General features: G+C 47.5%; 8 protein-coding genes across 10 annotated transcripts in view; 6 read left to right on the top strand and 2 right to left on the bottom strand.

Annotated features, from left to right (window-relative positions):
• The window catches only part of LOC3291603 (laminin subunit alpha lam-3), a 77,360-nt gene extending 74,937 nt beyond the window's left edge, over nt 1-2,423 (bottom strand). The window contains exons 1-2 of one of the 3 annotated variants that reach the window (XM_061660357.1): nt 1,369-2,421; nt 1,146-1,304 (exon numbers count right to left, since the gene is read on the bottom strand). The gene's annotated coding sequence lies outside the window, so the exon portion shown is untranslated. Of the gene's footprint in view, nt 1-1,145 lie in introns of all 3 variants that reach the window. The other 2 variants (XM_061660356.1, XM_061660359.1) reach the window with 2 other exon arrangements.
• Nucleotides 2,424-4,485: 2,062 nt separating this feature from the next.
• Nucleotides 4,486-5,978, top strand: LOC1278109 (uncharacterized). The gene is made up of 4 exons (XM_317645.5): nt 4,486-5,165; nt 5,278-5,580; nt 5,648-5,758; nt 5,826-5,978. The coding sequence occupies exons 1-4, from the start codon at nt 5,052-5,054 to the stop codon at nt 5,865-5,867; spliced, it is 570 nt and encodes a 189-aa protein (XP_317645.5). The 5' UTR covers nt 4,486-5,051; the 3' UTR covers nt 5,868-5,978.
• A 467-nt stretch (nt 5,979-6,445) lies between these two features.
• Nucleotides 6,446-7,345, top strand: LOC133393804 (uncharacterized). Its single transcript, XM_061660364.1, has 4 exons — nt 6,446-6,595; nt 6,662-6,943; nt 7,017-7,127; nt 7,189-7,345. Exons 1-4 carry the CDS (start codon nt 6,524-6,526, stop codon nt 7,228-7,230), a joined length of 507 nt encoding a protein of 168 aa, XP_061516348.1. The 5' UTR covers nt 6,446-6,523; the 3' UTR covers nt 7,231-7,345.
• Nucleotides 7,346-7,826: 481 nt separating this feature from the next.
• LOC133393803 (uncharacterized) lies at nt 7,827-10,285 on the top strand. The gene is made up of 4 exons (XM_061660363.1): nt 7,827-7,964; nt 8,038-8,193; nt 8,259-8,516; nt 8,579-10,285. The coding sequence occupies exons 1-4, from the start codon at nt 7,890-7,892 to the stop codon at nt 8,633-8,635; spliced, it is 546 nt and encodes a 181-aa protein (XP_061516347.1). The 5' UTR covers nt 7,827-7,889; the 3' UTR covers nt 8,636-10,285.
• Nucleotides 10,286-11,049: 764 nt separating this feature from the next.
• Nucleotides 11,050-11,415, top strand: LOC133394014 (uncharacterized). The gene has a single exon (XM_061662188.1). The coding sequence runs from the start codon at nt 11,050-11,052 to the stop codon at nt 11,413-11,415; it is 366 nt and encodes a 121-aa protein (XP_061518172.1).
• Nucleotides 11,416-12,041: 626 nt separating this feature from the next.
• Nucleotides 12,042-17,548, bottom strand: LOC1278105 (probable aconitate hydratase, mitochondrial). Its single transcript, XM_061660362.1, has 7 exons — nt 17,431-17,548; nt 17,171-17,336; nt 14,291-15,750; nt 14,048-14,219; nt 13,545-13,756; nt 13,180-13,471; nt 12,042-13,109 (listed from the first exon to the last, which is right to left on the bottom strand). The coding sequence occupies exons 2-7, from the start codon at nt 17,201-17,203 to the stop codon at nt 12,915-12,917; spliced, it is 2,364 nt and encodes a 787-aa protein (XP_061516346.1). The 5' UTR covers nt 17,204-17,336; nt 17,431-17,548; the 3' UTR covers nt 12,042-12,914.
• A 258-nt stretch (nt 17,549-17,806) lies between these two features.
• LOC1278104 (general transcription factor IIH subunit 5) lies at nt 17,807-18,935 on the top strand. Its single transcript, XM_317641.4, has 2 exons — nt 17,807-17,957; nt 18,028-18,935. The coding sequence occupies exons 1-2, from the start codon at nt 17,923-17,925 to the stop codon at nt 18,212-18,214; spliced, it is 222 nt and encodes a 73-aa protein (XP_317641.3). The 5' UTR covers nt 17,807-17,922; the 3' UTR covers nt 18,215-18,935.
• Nucleotides 18,290-18,763, top strand: LOC133390935 (zinc finger HIT domain-containing protein 1). Its single transcript, XM_061662214.1, has one exon. The coding sequence runs from the start codon at nt 18,290-18,292 to the stop codon at nt 18,761-18,763; it is 474 nt and encodes a 157-aa protein (XP_061518198.1).
• Nucleotides 18,936-19,491: the final 556 nt, after the last annotated feature.

Raw genomic sequence — 19,491 nt, forward strand, 5'->3', positions numbered from 1 at the left:
GTCCAATCACAGACGGGTGGTACATATGAATGTGATCCACACTAATCTGTCAGGTTGCTCCATCGTATCCTGAAGGTTTTGGTAGACGAGTAGATCCGCGTGTGGAATTTGTAGACTTTACGGATTACAGACCACCAACCGAACCTGTCTACTGGACGGACACGTTGATGCTGGTGAGAGGCGGTTGTATTGTTGCTGAGCGAGGTGTCGCCTCGGCTAATTTACCTTAACGTATTTGGTATTTAAATGTTATGCCTAATCTATCGTCCAACGGCCACTTTAAATCAATACGTGAAATGTCGCTGGAGCAAACAAATAAGCCAAGTGAAATCTATCAACCGTATCTTGCCGCAATAATAGAGGAATATGTATGCAAATGTGTGTCTTATGTTGAAGCAATAATATACCAAAAATGTCAATTTGGGCTAACAAACTCGCTACAATTCGTTTGCAGCAGAGAGCCACTGTCTGATCTTGTGTTGCTATCGATTATGCCAGCAATGAGTAACTCAAATCTCCAACTAAACACAATCATTCCGTGAGAAAGTAAGCTCGTTGCGCTTTTCCCGAAACTCTCCGAGACGTTTACAACCGAGGAAAAGGTGTGATCTTAGGGCGGGAAAAACAACACCTATGTTTCAATTTTATTGCTGTCCATAAACACCAAAGGGCACACGCTCTGGTAAACAGAGCCACAGAGTTTGAGTTTGGAAATGTGTTGTCAAAATACGTACATTCCTCCAGGCCGACCGAGGGGTACAAAGATTCCAAACAATCTCTACTCATTTGTCTTTTTCCCTTTGTCTAATACAAATTACCGGACATTCCCCACATACACTCACAGGCAAACGGCACACATAAAACGCGAAAGAAAGGGAAGAATAAATAAGTTACATCTTACTACGAACGAGCTACGGGATAATACCGTCTCTTGGGGTGGAATGTGTGCAATGCAGGATGCATTCATCGAGCAAACCACCAAATAATGCGCTCGATTATGTAGCCCAACAAGTGACCAATAAAAAAATTCACCAATAGTTTGAACCGTGCCGGCAACCCTTTCATTTTTGGGCATTATTTTGGAGCAATGAGCAGGAGCGAAACATCGACCCAAAAAAAAGAAAGAAAAGAGGCTCTCCACTTACCGACTTCATCAGCACAATCAGCGCCAAGGGTTTTGTACGCAGGAACCGTCGTCTGCAGCATTACCATCGCTGCCCGCCATCACCCGTCATCATCGGCGTCTGCGTCATCGAGTGTGCGTTCCTCTGGCTGCACTGACTTTTGTACTGGCCGGCGACTGGCTGCAAACCACGAGGAAGGCGCGATGAAAAATGGCATTGCATTGATAAGGGCGTCTATAATTACTTTCTTTCGCAGACGGTCCTGCCGCAAGCGGTTCGCGGTTTTGGGGTGGCTTCTGCAGTGTGTGTGTTACGGGGAACGCAGGAAACAAGAGGAACACGGCACTGGACGGTTCCTTTGCTAAAATATCCACCAACCCTTTCCCCCAGTGCGTTTTTTAATTCTTCCTTTGCTCACGCCAAAGACTTCCACTCGGGCACTTAAAGGACATTTAAATTATGACACCAGCCCGACACAATATTTCCTCTTGTTTAACCACTTTATTCGCACGCTTTTCGTTACAAACACAGTGTTGCCGACACACACACACACACACACACGCTGCACTGACCTTTGCAAGTGTTGCAACAATTACCGCAGACGCGTGATCGCTCACGCTTTCCTCGCTGCGCTTCCTACGCTCTTTCACTGAAAATGCACTTTGATCGTGCGCGATGCGGCGCTGATCGATAATTTCTCACGCACTCCGCCGATCGGCTTGACAGGTGCCTCCACCCACCGGGCCCACTCGATCATTTTCTCACACCGTATCTTATCGCAAGATCGTGAAGACAAACACACACACGAACACACACAAACACGCCACTTTTGATGCGTTGCGGATTGAGTTTCCTTATGCTTTGTGCCGCACACGCACTCGCAAGCGCGTGAACAGAACGTGTCGCACCGGTGCTGCTGCTGCTGCTGCTGATGCCTTGCCGACGTCGTCTGATGTGCGGATTCGGTTTGGTGCACTCGCGGATTTGGCTATTTTAAGCTCCAGTCGAAAGAACACTGGTCCGCAGCATTGCCGGCTCAGGATGCAGCGTAGATTGTCGCCGTTCGGTGACGCGCACCATCGTTGAATGTAAACGTTTTTACTTCACTTGTTTGCACAGAAAAATGGACACATTAATGTACCACTTTTCTTGCAATTCTTCTATCAATTTTCTATCTCACTGCACTTATATTATATCCGCATAAACGGTTATCTTCCACACACGCTACGCATCGCAGAACGACCGACTGTTTCGAACCGAGCGGTTGAACATCCCGAAGCAGACTGATCGGTCGGAAGCAGAAAGATCGTGTTAAAGCGACGGTTCTCTCAGCATCCGCACGCATCTCGCTCTTGGAACCAACTTCTTCTCGCGATACGGTTTGTTTACGTATTTAGTTTACGACATTTCGCATATTATTCTACGTTCAACACTGTCAACTTGTGAACTTGTTTGCGTTATTTTACTGTTTAATGATTTTTTTATGTTATTCACTACAAAAAGCATATGAAAATAGTGATTTTAATTCGTAAAAATCACATCACAGCCTAGAGAGTTTGGGAGAAACGAATCAAGAGAAGGGAGAGATGTCTGAAATGAGAGAGAATTTAATGCAATTGCGGCACAGCAGTTGCATTTGCCGGTAAACAGCTCTATGCTCCACGTGGTGTTCTGTGTGAATTTTGAATTTGATATGCTAAAGCAGGCATGTGAATTGAGATATTAAAGATAGGTGTATGCTTTTGCATACTGTTTGCGAAAAGTTTTTAACAAGATATGTTCACTGTTTTGTTGTCTATGTTTTCCCATAAATTTGTAAGATGTTGAGAGCTCTAGGCTCAGTGTTCTTCTTACACATCATCGAACATTGTTATTAAATGATGGGTTTTCTGCAAAGCATAAGCAACAACTTAGAAAAAAACAACCTCCAGAAGAAAAAAACCTTGGGAGTTCACAGTCGATGAAATATTTCACAACACTTCGCGTGAAATATTTCAATCGTGCATTGTTGCATGCAAACTGCATACCATGATTCTGAAGATGCATTTTAAATTCTACGCAATAATGTCAAAAAACCGTTGATTACTTTTTTTCTGAATTTTCCCACATAAATAGATGTTTAGAGTTACTCTGTCTAACTAAAAGAAGAGAATCTAAGAGTATGATCATGTGCTTACTAAAGAAACTAGATGCTTTTTGAAAAATGTACCTACGGAAGATGATCAAGCAGTGTAAGTAATGCCTACTCTTTTGCTTTGGCGTAACGACCTTCGCTGAGAGTCTAGTCAGACCTTCTTAGCATATTAAATAACACATGTTATCTTTATAATACTATTGCATGATGTAAATAGCTGATAAATTGTATCTTAAATCCATCGATCAACAACGAATTTAAATAATGTGTCACTTCCCAGAACACCTACCCATTAACTGCCTGTCCATTTCCATAAAACACAACCAATCCGCCTCTCGTGAAAAGATTTTTCATAACGCTCCATCCCACGGGAAGTCCCTTGTGTTACTTAGTATTCTCCATTCCAAACCTCACATCACACATAACCCACTATCATGACCTTGCTGATACCCGTAATAAAAACCAGTTCACACACCCAAGTCATCTAATGCTCATTCCCGATGCAACTTTGCTGACCTTTCCCCGAACACACTTTGCTAATCTCTCTCTCGCTCTCCACAATTAGCTAGCACCTTAGCGCCTGGTATCGGTGACGTGCACCATCACAAAACGCTACGATCGATTCCGTACAGATCACGTGCCTGGATGCGACTAGTAACCGGAAAGTAACGATCGATCGGTCGAATAAAAACAGACTGCAATTCTTATTCCGCTATCGAATGGTTGGTAGTATTATAATGAGTGGAATATTTACTTTACTGTCACGGCTCATTGCGCACGTCACGTACGTCAGTATGGTGGTGTCGCTACCGTCGCCGAGCTCCCGTCGTCTGGATAGAGGGAGCTGCATTTAAACGACTGAGGGATTATGATAAACATTCATCCATTGCTGGCAACTGTTTGATGAAGTTGTGCTTATAGAATTGTTACTGTTTCTGGCAGAGGAAAATGACTGTCGAAGCGGAAATATAGTGAGTGAATAGTGTTGATTTTTTCGGAAAATCATCAACATATCTGAGTATTTGGGAAAACTCAACCAAATAAAGTGTGAGAATGATGGATTTTCCAGTGTACAATTTTTCCGGATATCAAGTTATGACTAGACCCAAACAATGCCTCCATGGGGGATTTGATCTTCACCATAGCTCGCTCTCTCTCTCTACCTCCCTAATTGTACACAGGGTAAATAATTCAATTTTAATTGATCACACACATCTATCTTGATTTGCGCACTGTGCGCTTCATCTCCGTCACCTCTCCGGGGTGTGATTGCTCACCCCCTGTAAGCTTAACACGCGCACCAAACTACCACCGATAGGCAGGCATTAGTCAGGTGTGGTCTTCCCCGTGCATCAGAACATTCGACTAGTGCACGATACTTCTAAACCGGCCGGTTTGGGGGAATGTGTTAGTGTACCCCTTCGGTACTACGCTCACACGCTTGCGAGTACTCCAGAAGCTTACGATTCTCGATGCACGATCGCGGAGAGATGGATCCATGGATCGATTTTCGTTCATAAATAAACACGGCCCTTCGAACAGCGAGTGATATTCCGTTCGACACGCTGCCACGGTGGAGTTGAACGAGAGATCCACATCCACACGTATACACCGCTATTTGGATATCACACGCAAAGCTGCTCGGCTTCGACAAGTGTTGTGCTTTGTTTTGTTGATCAATTTGATAAGTGGTTCGAGCGGGTGGCATATGTTTTCCGGTGTGTTGATAGCGATTCACACGTGTAATCGATTTCTGTGCTCCAGTGCGCCGTCAACTGAACAGTACTTGCAAAATGGCCTCCAGGCAGAACCGCACGGGAACGCACTCACTAGCAGCTAATGGAGCAGGTGTTCGGTTTGCCGTCATTCTAGTCTGCACTGGCCTGCTGGGAGTCGCCATGGCTTGTGTAGGTATATTTGTTCGCATCCATGCTAATGCATATGCTCGGCGAGATGTGATCTAACAGGGGGAGAAGAGAATGACCCTTACGCTTATTCTTCGATTTCATCCCAACCCAGAATGGTGGCTACAAGATACGGGTGAAAAAGATTGAGAACTGTGCAGGAGCAGACGCGATCATTACTGCCGACGAAAACTTTACCGTGGTGCTGACGAAGAACTGTGAGATCAAGTCGCGCGGATGCGTACGGTTTAAGGACTTCAAGACGGGGAATGCAAAGTACACCATCTCGAAGGACGGCGTGCAGGTGATGCAGGGCTCGACGAACATCTGCGATCAAGCGTCCCGTCCGAGGCGTACCGAGCACATTGCCGAGCTGCTCCGGAGTCTGGGTGTACCGGAGAAATGTCCTATTAGTGCGGTAAGGGTTGCTAACGCTTTCCCTTCTACGACTGTTCTTCAGCTTGAATCTTTTATTGTCTTTGTAGGGTCAAATCTGTACCGAACCCAGTCAGGTGGTGAACATCAATCGCTTTAAGCAATATCTTCCTCTTGCTCGGGGAGCAATCGCTGTCGATGTGGCCGTGCAGCACGATTCGGTATGTGTCGTGAACGTAAACCTAAACCGTACCGTAAACTAATATCTGCCTTTCTATTCACTTGCAGGGTAAAAGCTGCTTCAAGATACGTTTCGATATTACGAAGTAGGTGGAACCTAAATGTTTTGCATATGATCGCTCAACTGCTGGAGAGTTCAGCTGCTATGATCCAAAATCCATTGTTTTGTTTGAATAATAAATTGAGAGCTTTTGCAAGGAATCATTATTTGGTGTCTTTGGATTACTTCCTATGATTAAGTTACTGTTGTTTGAAACGTTAATATCACCTGTAGATGTTGTTCTAGGCTTTTAAAAACGTCAACAACAAAAGAGTTGTTTATGCGTTATTTGTTGAAAACTTTTTTGGTTGACATTGAACACTATTTGCTGGCGCTAAACTGATCCCGGGTTAAATTACGTACTACGATCTACTAGATCTCGCTCTGAATACCAAAATAGCACTTTGTAGATCAACAACTAACTAAACACTACGAGTAGAAATGTTTTCGAATTTTGCAAAATTATAGAGAGGAAACACACTTTAATGCAATCTACCGATTTATAGCTCAAAATTTCACACCCCGATCGGGCACCATCGGTGTTGGTAATTGTTGGTTTGAGCTTCCTATGGCCAGAGGCTCACCTACTATTAAACTTTCATTTCCTGTGGGATACAGGTAGCATACAGCTATATAACTCATTGCAGAGAATATGTAGTTCATCATAGTTGGACAAACTGCTAAAGCGTTTAAAGTGTTTTACAAAATGCTGCCCACCAAAGTTTACTTCTACGCTCTGTTTATCGTTCTCACCGTTGCCCGTGGTTCTGTAGCATGCGTATGCACTCTCAACCTGTAGCCTGTACTTCTTTTTAGACTAATTTTCGCTCACTTTTAACTACAGAAAGATGGATTCTCCTTGAAATTGAACAAGATCGAGAACTGTGCCGGACCGGACGGTGTCATCACGCTGAGCGATGATACCGCCATCACGCTTGGGGACGACTGTTCCCTTAGTCTGCAGGGATGCGTTACGCTGAAGGAGTTTAACACGGCCGCTGGTAGCGTCAGTGTGTCCAAGAACGGTAGAGAGATGTTTAAGAAACAGATCGATGCGTGCAAAATGGGATCAAAGATTCCGTTCGTTAAAGATTTCCTGCCCGGTGGTTTATGTCCTCAGAGCGATGTAAGGAATGGCGAATATTGTGGAGTTGTAAATGTATTTGAGTACTTTGTCTTTTTTTTTATTATTATTCTAGGGCCAAATATGTGCCGATCCGGACAAGAAGCTCCCAATGGATCGTTTTAAGAAGATGCTGGGCATTATGAAAGGTTCGATAGGGATAGAGCTTAACCTGGATCACGATACGGTTGGTAGAGATTCTACTATATGTGAAATTGGAGATTTAACTTTAATTCCTATCATTTCAGGGCAAAAGCTGCATCAAAATGGAGGTTGAAATTTCAAAATGAGACAGCAATTGATGCATACAAAATGTCCAAACCGGTCCAATAAAAATGTATTATAAACACAACAAAACGGTGTGTTGAATCTTGGCATAATTAAACAACACAATAATTGAACAGATATTATGACAATTACTTCATTTTTAAACAAACCGGAGCTCTCGATTCAAGTCGTTCGACTACTCGTGGCTATCTGATTGAGGTTGAGCAATGTTATTTAAATAATAAATCACCTCCACGGAATCCTATACTCATATATCAGGATAGAGTCATTAATATGTCATTGATCTTCATTACAAGCGCACACTGCACTGCATGGAGCCAGACATGTATCGGGAATATTACGTGACGTGATCGTAATTAATCATGAAACAACAAACACAATCAGTGAAATTTGTCTACAAGTTCTAGTCAAAACAAAACATCCATTTCATTTCCTGATCATTTTTTTCATTTAGCTCTGTTACACTACAGCACCGCACCGCGTGTCCGATAAGCACCCGTGCACTTAATTACACCGGAAATGTATCTACAGTTCAGTAGTTGCATCAGAGGACGCTTCACAGAGAGCACTCGCTGTGCATTTGTGCTATAAATATAAAACGGTAACACGGCTCATTAGTTTATTTGTGCAGTTTAGTAGCTTGGTATTTAGCAAGAGTAGGATGAATTCTTCTTGGCGGGTAGTCGTGTTCCTGGGGCTCGTTATCTTGTGCCACTCCAGAAGAGCAAGGGCTTGTGTAAGGAAAAGATCTGAAGAGAAGCTTTCACTTCCAATCCAATTACTAACATACATTATTCGTGATTTTAAAGAACGGTGGCTATGAGATGATCGTCCACAGTATTGAAAACTGTGCCGGAGAAGGACAGATCGTTACCATCGATCCCAAGTCTACCGTCACGCTGATGGAGGACTGTAAAGTAAAGTCCAAAGCTACGGCACGCACCGTGGGATTTAAGACGGCTATGGTGAGATTTAGGGATGGAAGCACTTGATTTTCTAGCTTCTTCTCACACACTTTTGATCCGTTCAGATGGATGTAACGATCACCAAGAACGGCCTACCAGTGCTGAAGGAAACGGTCGACATCTGTGCGAACCTGGAGGAGGCGTCCGGCAACAAGGAAGCGGCCGAAATCATCACCATGTTCGGTGTGCCGGACCATTGCCCGGTGGCTGCTAGTGAAATACGTACCGACGAAAGCCAAACATACAGCTTGGAGAAGTATAAGCAACATCTGCTGGTAGCACAGGGTCGTTCAATCATCGATGTGCTTGTGAAACATGACAAGGTACTAAGGCGATGAGTTAATGAAAAGAGACGATATTGAAAAGCATTTCCATTTTTTTGCAGGGTGAAAGCTGCTTCAAGATTGACATGGAAGTTACTTCACCAAATCTGATCGGATGATGAGCGAACTATTCCAAGGTCAATTTGATGTGGTAGTGTTTCGTCGTGTCTGCCTATGAATCCTAAACCTATGTCACCAATTCACGAAGGTCAATAAACATGTTTGAACAAATCCAAAAACTGATCTCGCATGCAAGGTGAAATGAGTAATTAGTCCATTCGAGAGTTGAACTTCACATCACGCACTGACCTTTTCGATTGCTTTACTCCCCCATCCTCTCGTGCGATCGTAATTTACTAAAAAAAAAACACAGAGATAGAAACGATCATGCATACAACCCGAGTGAGATCCAAGTGAGCAGATCCTCTCATCTGAAACGATTGATCTCACTGCTCCAAACAACAGAGTGACTCCAACTCAGTTTTGGTTCTGTATGCGCATAAAATTGGTTCCACTGAATGCTTCTTAAAATGATACTGTATTGCCTAACACGTGTTAAACACGTTCAAGGTGGCGCTTTAGGCGCTGTAGAGTTCAAAGGAAAGACCCGTAAACAAGCCGGGTTTGTTTGACGAATCGTGAATGAGTCACACTCTGCTTCATCGTAAAAAAGGCGGCCCGAGATGCCGCTCCATTCATAAGCCAAGTGACCTCGCAGCGAGAAGGAAATGGGCAGCTTCCATGTGACCGTAGACCATTGTCAAGATCAATGACATCGCACGGTGTGTGTGGAGAGGGAAATTTAGTTTTTAATTTGCATGTTGGGATTTTTACACCCGTCGCTTAAGACATCAAGACATTGCGAGATACACAAAGGACCCGATGGATTATTGAAATTTGAAGAAGACGCTCCAACTTTGAGCAGCAAATTATTCCAATAATTGGGTTTGTCAATTAGTCAGTGAAGTAGTTAGCATACCAAATTTCTAAAACGGCCTCTAATTGTCTGGAACTATCGCCTGTCCGAAGCTACAAATAACAAACCAATTTTCGGCACAATTAAAATCGGCTAATGATGCCATGCGGCTGACATGCAAAACCGTGCCGTACTGGGATGAAGCCCATCAAACGGGCCTCTCTGCTGGTGCTGACAAGTCTTTATCATGCTGCTTCCCGGCGTAGTTCTGAGTGCGCTTTGTCTGTTGTTACCGATCTGCGGAAATGCGATTCCCACGCCACCGCTGCCGCCGACCCGGGTCGAGCTGATCCCATCGATGCCCAGCAGCAAGGACACTGCCGAGTTGACGAACCACATCGACCTTCACCGGGCCAAACGGAACCTGGACATTGGCGGTATATTGAAGACGATCGGTGTCGGGGTGGATGTCGGTGGACCGCAGCTTAACTTCAACGCGCCCAACGTCACGCTGGATACGCCGCTCGGTGCAATCGTGTGCCCGGAAGGGGGCAGCCGTAGCCGACGGGATGATGGAGGTGGACGGCGAGGAGAGGCAGAATCGATGGAGATGAGTGAGGAAAGAACGGAGCGAAAGGGAGGGAATGGATTATCGATAAAGTTTGGGTTCTGAGCTGGGGAGCGAGTTTGACCGGTGCACCGAAGCCTATGCATTTCACGTGTTTCAGTTTGTGTGTGTGTGTTGTTTTTGTCTTTTTTGTGTTTTATGTTTGTCTGAAGTAGTACGAAGAAGCCGGGATTTTGGTTGTAAAAATAAAGTCCACATTTAAGTGTTGGTGGTGTTATAGCTGTACGATGGGTTAAAGTATTCATACTCTCCTGATATCATTTAACTTAAGCTTTTCAAAGATCAGTTCAAAGATCGTTACAAAATAAACAATACACCAAGCCCACCAAGAACCTTACAAATTGAAAATTGGAAATAAAAACACAAAACATGAAGCAACCAACAACATTGCAGACAAATAAACAAATCGCACCCCTTTCGCGCTATCACACGATCGCACTGACCCACAATCACGCCCCCTCGCGAGGTTGCCTTCCCTTCGAAAAGGGCTATTGCACCACCACCACCACCACCGATCGTTCGCACCCCAAAGTGGGTGTATTTTTGGGGAGAATTTGTAACCAAAACTTACCCGACCGGCCGTTGCGGTGCGAGATCTGTTAATGTGTGGGTACGGTCTTTCCCACCATTAAGGTCGGGCGGCCCTGGGAGCTGTTGTCTTTCCCTGCCCGCAAACGGCGACGACCCGCAGACCCGCAGCGGTGGCCTTGCAGACAGCGAATTGTTTCGCGAGACGGTTTCCGCCGAAGATCAGCAGCAGCGAGATCGGTCGTCGGACGGGTTGTCCACTGTCTTCATCCCTTCTCCAGCAACCGACACAACAAAAGCAACGGTCCAAATTTTCTGTACCACCGCTGGTGACATATAAAAAGATCTTGTACCCGAACGAAGCACGTTATCCAGCGATCGTCTTGTGGCGGAGAAACACACAGGTGTCGGAACTGTCCAGAGCTTTATCCAGTGCAGACGCAAGTGAACACGTGCTCAGAATGAAGGTGCAGATTGTGCTGTGCGTTGTGTTGGCGGTGCTTTGCTGCTTCGTGTCGGCGGAGGAAACGGCTGCGGACCGTACCAAGCGGCACGGATATCCGGGCTTCGGTGGTGGATACGGCCATGGATTCGGCGGTGGATACGGTGGATACGGTGGTTACGGAGGGTACGGACACGGATATCCGGGTTACGGCGGTGGCTACGGACTGTACGGTGGTCATGGTGGATACGGTCTCGGCCATGGCTACGGAGGATATGGCGGACACGGTTATGGAGGTTATGGCGGATACGGACATGGCGGTTACGGTCATGGTGGATACGGCCACGGTGGATATCCCGGCGGTTTCGGAGGACTCTTCGGTTAAGCTCGTGAAGGTGGCCCTGTGCGCAGCGAAGGATTTCAAATCAACGTTCGGACATCATCATTAGTCACAGCCAAATATACCAAATTGTGTTATGTTTACTTGTTATAAATGTGTCGGCCTAAAAAGAAAACAAGGAAAGTGATGTTAAAAAATGACATGAAAAAGGATGCAACAAAAAACAGGTTGAAAATCAAAACCAACAAAATCAATCAACTGAAATGTAGCAATATTCGCGACACACATTCGTCGGCATTCGTTGAGTCGCCGTGACTCACTCACTCACTCCATCCCATCGTATGAATAAAAACCCGTTCCTGTAACATTAAAATTGCCTTTCTTTTTTACACGTTCACCTTGAGCATAGCTGTGTTGATACTGCACGAAATAGTTACACTATAATTTCGGCCCCAAAAAGAGCAAAGGAGTTTCTGCGACAGTACGAGAGTAGTGCAAAATCAAACATCAACCACCTCGTGACAGTAATCCACCTCCAGTGTCGCAGTAAATTTGAACTTGAACTTTAATGGACTGTCATATACCGCCACGCGATACGACTTCCGAACAAGGAATCGGCACTGCGTTTGCGTTTGTTTCTTTCAGCATTCCACATTACACTGGCATCACAGTTCACTTGATTATAATCGCTTTTATTTACTCGAAAAACTGCATGCTTTCATAATTATTGTCTAGAGAATCTTGGAAGTAAAATCAAAAGAAAAATGACACGATCGAGAAATCGAGCTGCCGCTCAATCCGTTTGCGCAAACGTTAAGTAAACGAAAGCTGATTTAAAACAGGGAAGTGAAGTTTATTCCTCCTCCGCAGCGGGGGAGGCGCTTCGATTTGAGAGAGAGATACATGCTAGTAACGTTCGCACGTGTCAGTGCATCACACACACACACACACGCTCGATGCAGCTAAATGTTAAGTTTGCATTCATTGTATGTTCTTAAGTATGGACAAACCCTCATCCAGTATCTTAGGTAATTTGTCGCGTTTTTGTTTTTTGTCTAAACTTCTTGTTTTTTTGAGGTAAACATTATCTCTACCAACCAATTGACGGGGCAATCGCGGGATTTTGAAGATAAGTAGCAGATACAGGGAGGGGATCACTTGGGATCGCGTATGACTATCGGGTGTGTCTGCATTAACGCCTCGGGTCGGGATCATCATTATGCTCTATTTACAATGCTGGCAAACCGAAGCTGCGCGCGACCAAACAACAGGCTTTTAATCGATTCGTAAACAATCACACACACAAAAACGGTCTCCGCCAGTGCGAGACGCGAACCCGCGGTTAGCCGGGGTTCGCGTGGACTCACTGTGGAACCAAACAATAGCTGTCGCGGCCTGGTTAACCGCTTGCCACCGCTCCTAGATTGGTGGGCGGACGTCTTGTGTTGATGGTGTCGGTCGTAACGAGGAAGATGACTGGACTGGACTGGTGGAGAGGGTGTACTGGGGGGGAGGTCGGGTAAAGTACCATATTGCACCACGCCTTACTTGTTGGCCGCAATCTGCTTCATGCGGTTCAGGGCGCTGCCAGCCTTGAACCATTCGATCTGCTGCTGGTTGAACGAGTGGTTCAGCTTAATCTTATGCACCTTACCGTCGGTCTTGATCTCGCAGTCCAGCTGCTTGCCCGGGGCAAAGTTGTTCAGGCCCAGGATCGAGATCTTCGAGGTCGGTTGAACCTGCGCGGGAGGGAAAATCGAAAGCACCAACGTTAAACTCCGTTCGATTCAAATCCGTCGCACTGTTTACCTTATCGTAATCGGCGGGGTTAGCGAAGGTCAGCGGCAGCAGACCCTGCTTCTTGAGGTTCGTTTCGTGGATACGGGCGAACGACTTGGTGATGATGGCACGGGCGCCCAGATGACGCGGTTCCAGGGCGGCATGTTCGCGGGACGAGCCCTCGCCGTAGTTCTCATCGCCGACAGCGACCCAGTTGATGCCCTTCGACTTGTAGAAGCGGGCTACATCCGGCACTCCGGCCCATTCGCCCGTCACCTGGTTCTTGATCTTGTTCATTTCGTTGTTTTCGATGTTGGTGGCACTGTGGCAGGGTAGAGAGAAGGGTACAATTAGCATGTTGGGTTAGGTTCTGAAGCAATTTTCAGCATCCCTACCCAATGAACATGTTGTTCGAGATGTTGTCCAAATGGCCACGGTACTTCAGCCACGGGCCGGCGGCCGAGATGTGATCGGTGGTGCACTTGCCCTTAACCTTGATCAGGACGGTCATTTCGGTGAGATCCTTGCCGTTCCACACGTCGAAAGGCTCCAGCAGCTGCAGACGCTGGCTCTTAGGATCCACATCGACCTTCACGCTGGTGCCGTCCTGTAGGAAACAGCGCGAAAGAGAAGGAGAGAGAGAAAAGAGATTAAAATCTTGACCCATATAGCATATTTCCTTCCGAGCGCGTTAGTATCGGAGCGTCGATTCGGCGCATGCCGCCATACGCTTCGCCGACAACAACTGATAAGATAAGGGCAAGCGATTCGAGTGAAAGGGTTTGAGTTGGGCAAAGGAATGGGGGGAATCACTCCGCCCAACAGAAGGACTTTGAACAGCTCCAATCACGTGGCATTCGAGTAGAGCGCGTGGCCCATCCCCCATCCGAACACTTACCGACGGGGGCGCTTCGTAGGTGTCCATGCCGGGGTCGAATCCCTTCTGGGGCAGCTCATCGCCGTACGGCGAGTCCAGCTTGAACTTCTTGCCATCGGCCCCGGTCAGTTCGTCGGTCAGTGGGTTAAAGTTCAGGGTGCCAGCAATCGACAGAGCCGTCACCAGTTCGGGGCTGTCGGAAAGGAAAAATCGAACCGTTTAGATATCGCACGACAAGAGGCGCACCTTCCGCGCTCTACCAACCTCGTGACGAAGCAGTGCGTGGCCGGGTTGGCATCGTTACGACCGGTGAAGTTACGGTTGTACGACGTGACGATCGTGTTCTTCTCGCCCTTCTTCACGTCCTTACGGTCCCACTGGCCGATGCAGGGTCCGCAAGCGTTGGCCAGCACGGTGCCGCCGAACTCCTTGAACGTCTTCGCAATGCCGTCGCGCTCGATCGTCGCACGGATCTGCTCCGATCCGGGCGTCACGTTGAACGGAATCTTCGACTTCAGACCGTGCTTCATGGCGTTCTTGGCGATGGAAGCGCAGCGGCCCATGTCCTCGTACGACGAGTTCGTGCACGAACCGATCAAACCGACGCGGATGTCCATCGGGTATCCGTTCTTCTTCGCGTTCGCGCCCAGCTTGCTGATCGGGTGGGCCAGATCGGGCGTGAACGGTCCGTTGATGTGCGGTTCCAGCGTGTCCAGGTTGATCTCAATCACCTGGTCGTACTTGGCGCCCGAGTCCGCGGTCAGCACGCTGCCCTGGTACTTGCCCGCCTCGGCCGCGATCGCCGACCGGCCGGTCGAGGCCAGATAGTCGGCCATACGCTTGTTGAAGGGGAAGATCGACGTGGTGGCACCGATTTCCGCACCCATGTTGCAGATCGTCGCCATGCCCGTGCACGAGATCGAGTCCACCCCGTTGCCCATGTACTCCACGATCGCGCCGGTGCCGCCCTTCACCGTCAGAATGTCGGCCACCTTCAGGATGACGTCCTTCGGCGAGGTCCAGCCGCTAATCTTACCCGTCAGCTTCACACCGATCACGTTCGGGCACTTGAGCTCCCACGGGATGTTGGCCATCACGTCGACGGCATCGGCACCGCCCACACCGATGCACAGGCCACCGAGACCGCCGCCGTTCGGCGTGTGCGAGTCGGTACCGATCATCAGCAGGCCCGGGAACGCGTAGTTCTCCAGAATAATCTGATGGATGATGCCGGAGCCGGGCTTCCAGAAGCCGACGCCGTACTTGGCTCCCGCCGTCGACAGGAACTTGTACACCTCCGAGTTAATGTCCTTGGCGCGGGCCAAATCCTTCTCGCCACCGATCTGCGCCTCAATCAAGTGATCGCAGTGGATGGTGGACGGCACGGCGACCCGCTTCAGCCCGGACGAGATGAACTGCAGCATGGCCATCTGGGCGGTGGCGTCCTGCATCGCAACGCGATCGGGCCGCAGGCGCAGGTACGACACGCCCCGCTCAATGTCCTGGTTGGCCGGATCGTCCAGATGCGAGTACAGCACCTTCTCGCTGAGCGTCAGCGGGCGGCCCAGGCGCTTCTTCACCACCTCCAGGTTCTTCTGCAGCTTCTCGTACGGCAGGTACACATTCTGGTCGAACTTGGACAGCGCGACCTTCGAGGCGGCGGCACACGATGCATGGAACTGGCGCTCCTGCACATCGACGGCGTACCGGGCAACCTTGCGAGCCTGCGGAAGTACGGAGAGATGGGAAGGGAAGCTGGTTAATCATTTGGTAATATGCGATTACATTTGCTACATTGGAGGGTACAATTGCATAGAAACGCAAAACAAATCTAGACAGTCGATGTTGATAAGCATAATCAGTGTGAGGGGATGTTGGTAGAAAACAGAAACACTTTGCTACGGGCGGATGTGGCGGCGTTCGATCTTTTTAGCACGATTGGTCTTGTTAGACCCGCAAGGGAAGGAAGAATCATCCAGAAGAAGCCGCAATACGTGATCGATGCAAATTGCAAACACTCGTCGGACAAGAAGGAAGGAAGGCAGCTGCCGCCGCCGCCGCAACACTCACGAGCGTGAGGAAAGGTAAACAAAAATAGAAAATACACCCCGCGGCGGGCGCGAGATAGAGGCCGGAGGCAGTTGGGTGTATGTGTGGGAGAGACTTTGATCCGACACGTGATATTGGTGGGGAAGGTGAGAAGGTTTCGGGGGGCTTCGTTCCGTAACGTGCAAAGCAACGTAAATAACAACTCAGCCAGCCTACTTAGCCAGGACAGTGCCGTCGAGCCGGCTTTTGTTCCTTCTTTTACGGTATGGGGGGAGGGGGAGGGGGGGCAAACCGGTTGCACTTCCCCTTTTTCCTCGTTGACATTTCGTAAGCACCACCCCGTTGGCCTTGAATTGGTGCCCAAAATATGCCACATTCATTGATACTCCTCGCGAGCGTGCGAGGCAGGAGGCCGGCTCGACGTTTCTTATCATTTCGTTTCGTTCCAAGAAGAAACGTCATTAGGTGTCACACGCTGAGAAAAGGCTCGAACGGGACGGGGGAGTGTGGGAGGCTTGCGAGCACAGAAAGAAGAAGAAAAGAAGAAGCTTTACGCTACAGTTTCCTGTTATCTGTAATCACTTAAGCCTTTGCGAAACCGGACCATTCAAGATAAAATCAGAACACCCACATCTTACGCTGGGGTGGGAATGGGAGAGCGTGGGGGGAGCGGGTAGTGGGTTAATTGCAGTTCCAACGCGGCGCCATTTAAAATACCTGGAAACCGTTTTCATGCACGTTTTCACACAGATCGTGGTTTCACAAATTCACACATCCTCTCCTCTTCCTTCCTCACCCACGAACGGTAAGCCGGTCGTATGGTGCGGGAAAAACGCAGTAGGAAGAAGACTAAGCAGAAGAGCTCGAATTTTCTCTTAGTCGGATCGATTATCTAACCAGCCTACTTGATGATGAAGGGGACGATTTTCTTCTGGGGACAATGTTCTACTTTTCGCAATCGCATACACACACACGCGCGCGCATTCACACACACACACACATTTCATCAAACTGAACAGCGTAAGGAGCCCCGTTTGATATAAAAAAACACTCCAAAAATAATTGCCCTTTTCCGTGTGTCCTTTGGTACCATACCTGTACGCTCAGCAGACGGGAATACTGCACCATCGTTGCGGCACTTTCTTTAGGCTGGAAAACTCAAACAGCAGAGAGGTCAGCGGATGCGTCGGTATGTTGTTCGGTGCAGGCGGAACGGTACGGATGAATCGGAAATCTTCAGCCTTCTCAGCTGGAAGATGAACTGTTGAATGGAAAACGGATCGAGTTAGCCAAACGGTTACACAGGTCCGGCTGCGAGTGCAAAGTGAGTCCGAGTGGGAAATTTTTAATGTTACCTAACCAACCCGCGAGAGAATCGAATGAGAATGGTTTTGATGGCCCGTTTTGCGCGGATGTCAGAAGCAGCAGCAGCAGGGGCAGTCGTGAGCAGGCGGGTTGGGCTATGTCATGCCGTTTGACAATTGTGCGTAGATCGCGCATTGGATAGGCATGGAAATCTTAGTTTTTTATCTTCTTTTAGAGCTTATCATGCAAGACATGGCTATTTAGTTAATTTAAAGTTTATTAAAATCACTTAAATTTAGATTTTTGTTGTAATTCATATAAAAACATTTACGTCAAGGCTGGACATTCAACATGGCGGTGAAGAAATTCAATAACCTAACCTGGCTTTCTGCACATTTCCCATTTGACGTTTCGTTCCGTCAACAGCGGTGTGCGAGCGGTTTGTTTACATTGTCTGCGATGCAATAAATTGGTGAAATAACAATCTTTCGGCGATTAGTTTATCGTGAAATCGTTGATAAAATAACGCACACTACTCAGCAATGGTGAATGTTATGAAAGGCGTGCTCGTTGAATGGTAAGAATCATCACTTTTCCCCCTGAATACCTTCCGTCGTACTCAAAAGCTTCTCCCTCAATCTCCACAGTGATCCGGCTATGAAACAGTTCCTACTCCATCTGGACGAAACGCAATCACTGGGGAAGAAGTTTATCATACAAGATTTGGACGAGAAGCACCTATTCATTTCGGTCGAAATCGTCGAAGTACTGCAAGCCCGCGTGGACGATTTGATGGACCGCATCAGCTTCCCGCTACACGAGAAAGAAGCTTAAAAACTACCATCCTGCGAAGCCGTAGCACTCACTACCACCCCCTAAAAACAGTCTCATAAACTCAACTCCAACAAGATGGCCGGTCGCGAATCGGGACGCATCCGGGAGGCGGACAAAAAGCGAACCCTGGACGATGCCGCACGCCAGCGACGCGCGCGCAAAGCGCTGGAAGCACTCGAGCAGGACAACTTCCACGAAGACCCGCACGCGGACCTGGTCATGTCGAAGAAGGTGCCCAAATTCAGCGACAATCTCGATGGCAGTGGACCGAGCAAGAAGAAACACCGCCGCACGAAAGGGGCCGAATACTATCGTGCAAAGTATCGTAAAACGTTTCCGCAGCTGCTGGATGAGGAACGGCAACAGCGACCGGATCCGCCGAACTATTTCAGTGCCGCTGCACCCGCTTCCCGGCTGCCCGAGCGACACTTTTGTGCAGTGTGTGGATTTCCCTCCAGCTACACGTGCACGGCTTGCGGGACGCGGTACTGCTGCGTACGGTGCTTGGGTACGCATCAGGACACGCGCTGCTTGAAATGGACCGCTTAGAGGACTTAGAGTGAGTGGTTGAGTGAGTGTGCCGGAAAGGAAAGGTATATTATAATAAACTGAAATCAATTCTCATAACTTAAACGAAAAAAACAGACACAGGGCTTTGCTCCATTTGATGATGTTTATTTGGCATCCTAAATATGACATAAAAATTATTGAATTGTCTAAACACGGTACACGTTCTTGCTGTCTTCGCAATCGCTTGTAATTTCAGCCCATGCCTTTTCCTTCCGCTTTGAATAGTGAAGTGTGCATCTGCCTTTGATACACGAGCGATCGTACATATGCGTGTGTATGTATATGCTAAATGTATATTTGTCGAGTTTATATATATCTTTAAACTGAAAAACCAATTAAACACACGTTTCCATTTCGCTTCGTCCTCCACCTCAACGAACAAGTAACATTTTGCGATTAAATCTTAAATCCTCCTCTCAACCCGTGCCTCCAACACTGCCTCGGGGCAGTGGAGTGTTCCGTACCCATTCTTTACAATTTCCTAACTAACGCGCAACATTGAACGGTGAGAGTTCGATTTTATATCCTTTTCCATGTGTCCAATTTTTTTTTATAATAGATCCGATAGCATGTGAAACTTTTCTCAACTGGCTCACTGGCTTTGTTCTATTCTCTGTGTTTAATAGTTTAGTAATAGGACTGTTTTTTTTTTCGTTCTTTCTCCCTTCGTTTCCAAAGCCCTGATAAATCGATTATACACTTTGGGG

Source organism: Anopheles gambiae, chromosome 3 (genome assembly GCF_943734735.2).
Source record: "Anopheles gambiae chromosome 3, idAnoGambNW_F1_1, whole genome shotgun sequence".
Classification (NCBI taxonomy): Eukaryota; Metazoa; Arthropoda; class Insecta; order Diptera; family Culicidae; genus Anopheles; species Anopheles gambiae.

Coding starts and splice junctions, on each gene's coding strand:
- LOC1278109 (XM_317645.5), top strand. CDS start 5,052: ATGGCCTCCAGGCAGAACCGCACGGGAACGCACTCACTAGCAGCTAAT. Junction 5,166..5,277: donor TGGGAGTCGCCATGGCTTGT/GTAGGTATATTT, acceptor ATCCCAACCCAG/AATGGTGGCTACAAGATACG. Junction 5,581..5,647: donor AGAAATGTCCTATTAGTGCG/GTAAGGGTTGCT, acceptor TTGTCTTTGTAG/GGTCAAATCTGTACCGAACC.
- LOC133393804 (XM_061660364.1), top strand. CDS start 6,524: ATGCTGCCCACCAAAGTTTACTTCTACGCTCTGTTTATCGTTCTCACC. Junction 6,596..6,661: donor CCCGTGGTTCTGTAGCATGC/GTATGCACTCTC, acceptor TTTTAACTACAG/AAAGATGGATTCTCCTTGAA. Junction 7,128..7,188: donor TTAACCTGGATCACGATACG/GTTGGTAGAGAT, acceptor CTATCATTTCAG/GGCAAAAGCTGCATCAAAAT.
- LOC133393803 (XM_061660363.1), top strand. CDS start 7,890: ATGAATTCTTCTTGGCGGGTAGTCGTGTTCCTGGGGCTCGTTATCTTG. Junction 7,965..8,037: donor CCAGAAGAGCAAGGGCTTGT/GTAAGGAAAAGA, acceptor GTGATTTTAAAG/AACGGTGGCTATGAGATGAT. Junction 8,194..8,258: donor TGGGATTTAAGACGGCTATG/GTGAGATTTAGG, acceptor TGATCCGTTCAG/ATGGATGTAACGATCACCAA.
- LOC133394014 (XM_061662188.1), top strand. CDS start 11,050: ATGAAGGTGCAGATTGTGCTGTGCGTTGTGTTGGCGGTGCTTTGCTGC.
- LOC1278105 (XM_061660362.1), bottom strand. CDS start 17,203: ATGGTGCAGTATTCCCGTCTGCTGAGCGTACAG. Junction 13,472..13,544: donor TCGAACAACATGTTCATTGG/GTAGGGATGCTG, acceptor ACCCTGCCACAG/TGCCACCAACATCGAAAACA. Junction 13,110..13,179: donor ACCCCGCCGATTACGATAAG/GTAAACAGTGCG, acceptor CCTCCCGCGCAG/GTTCAACCGACCTCGAAGAT.
- LOC1278104 (XM_317641.4), top strand. CDS start 17,923: ATGGTGAATGTTATGAAAGGCGTGCTCGTTGAATG. Junction 17,958..18,027: donor AAAGGCGTGCTCGTTGAATG/GTAAGAATCATC, acceptor CAATCTCCACAG/TGATCCGGCTATGAAACAGT.
- LOC133390935 (XM_061662214.1), top strand. CDS start 18,290: ATGGCCGGTCGCGAATCGGGACGCATCCGGGAGGCGGACAAAAAGCGA.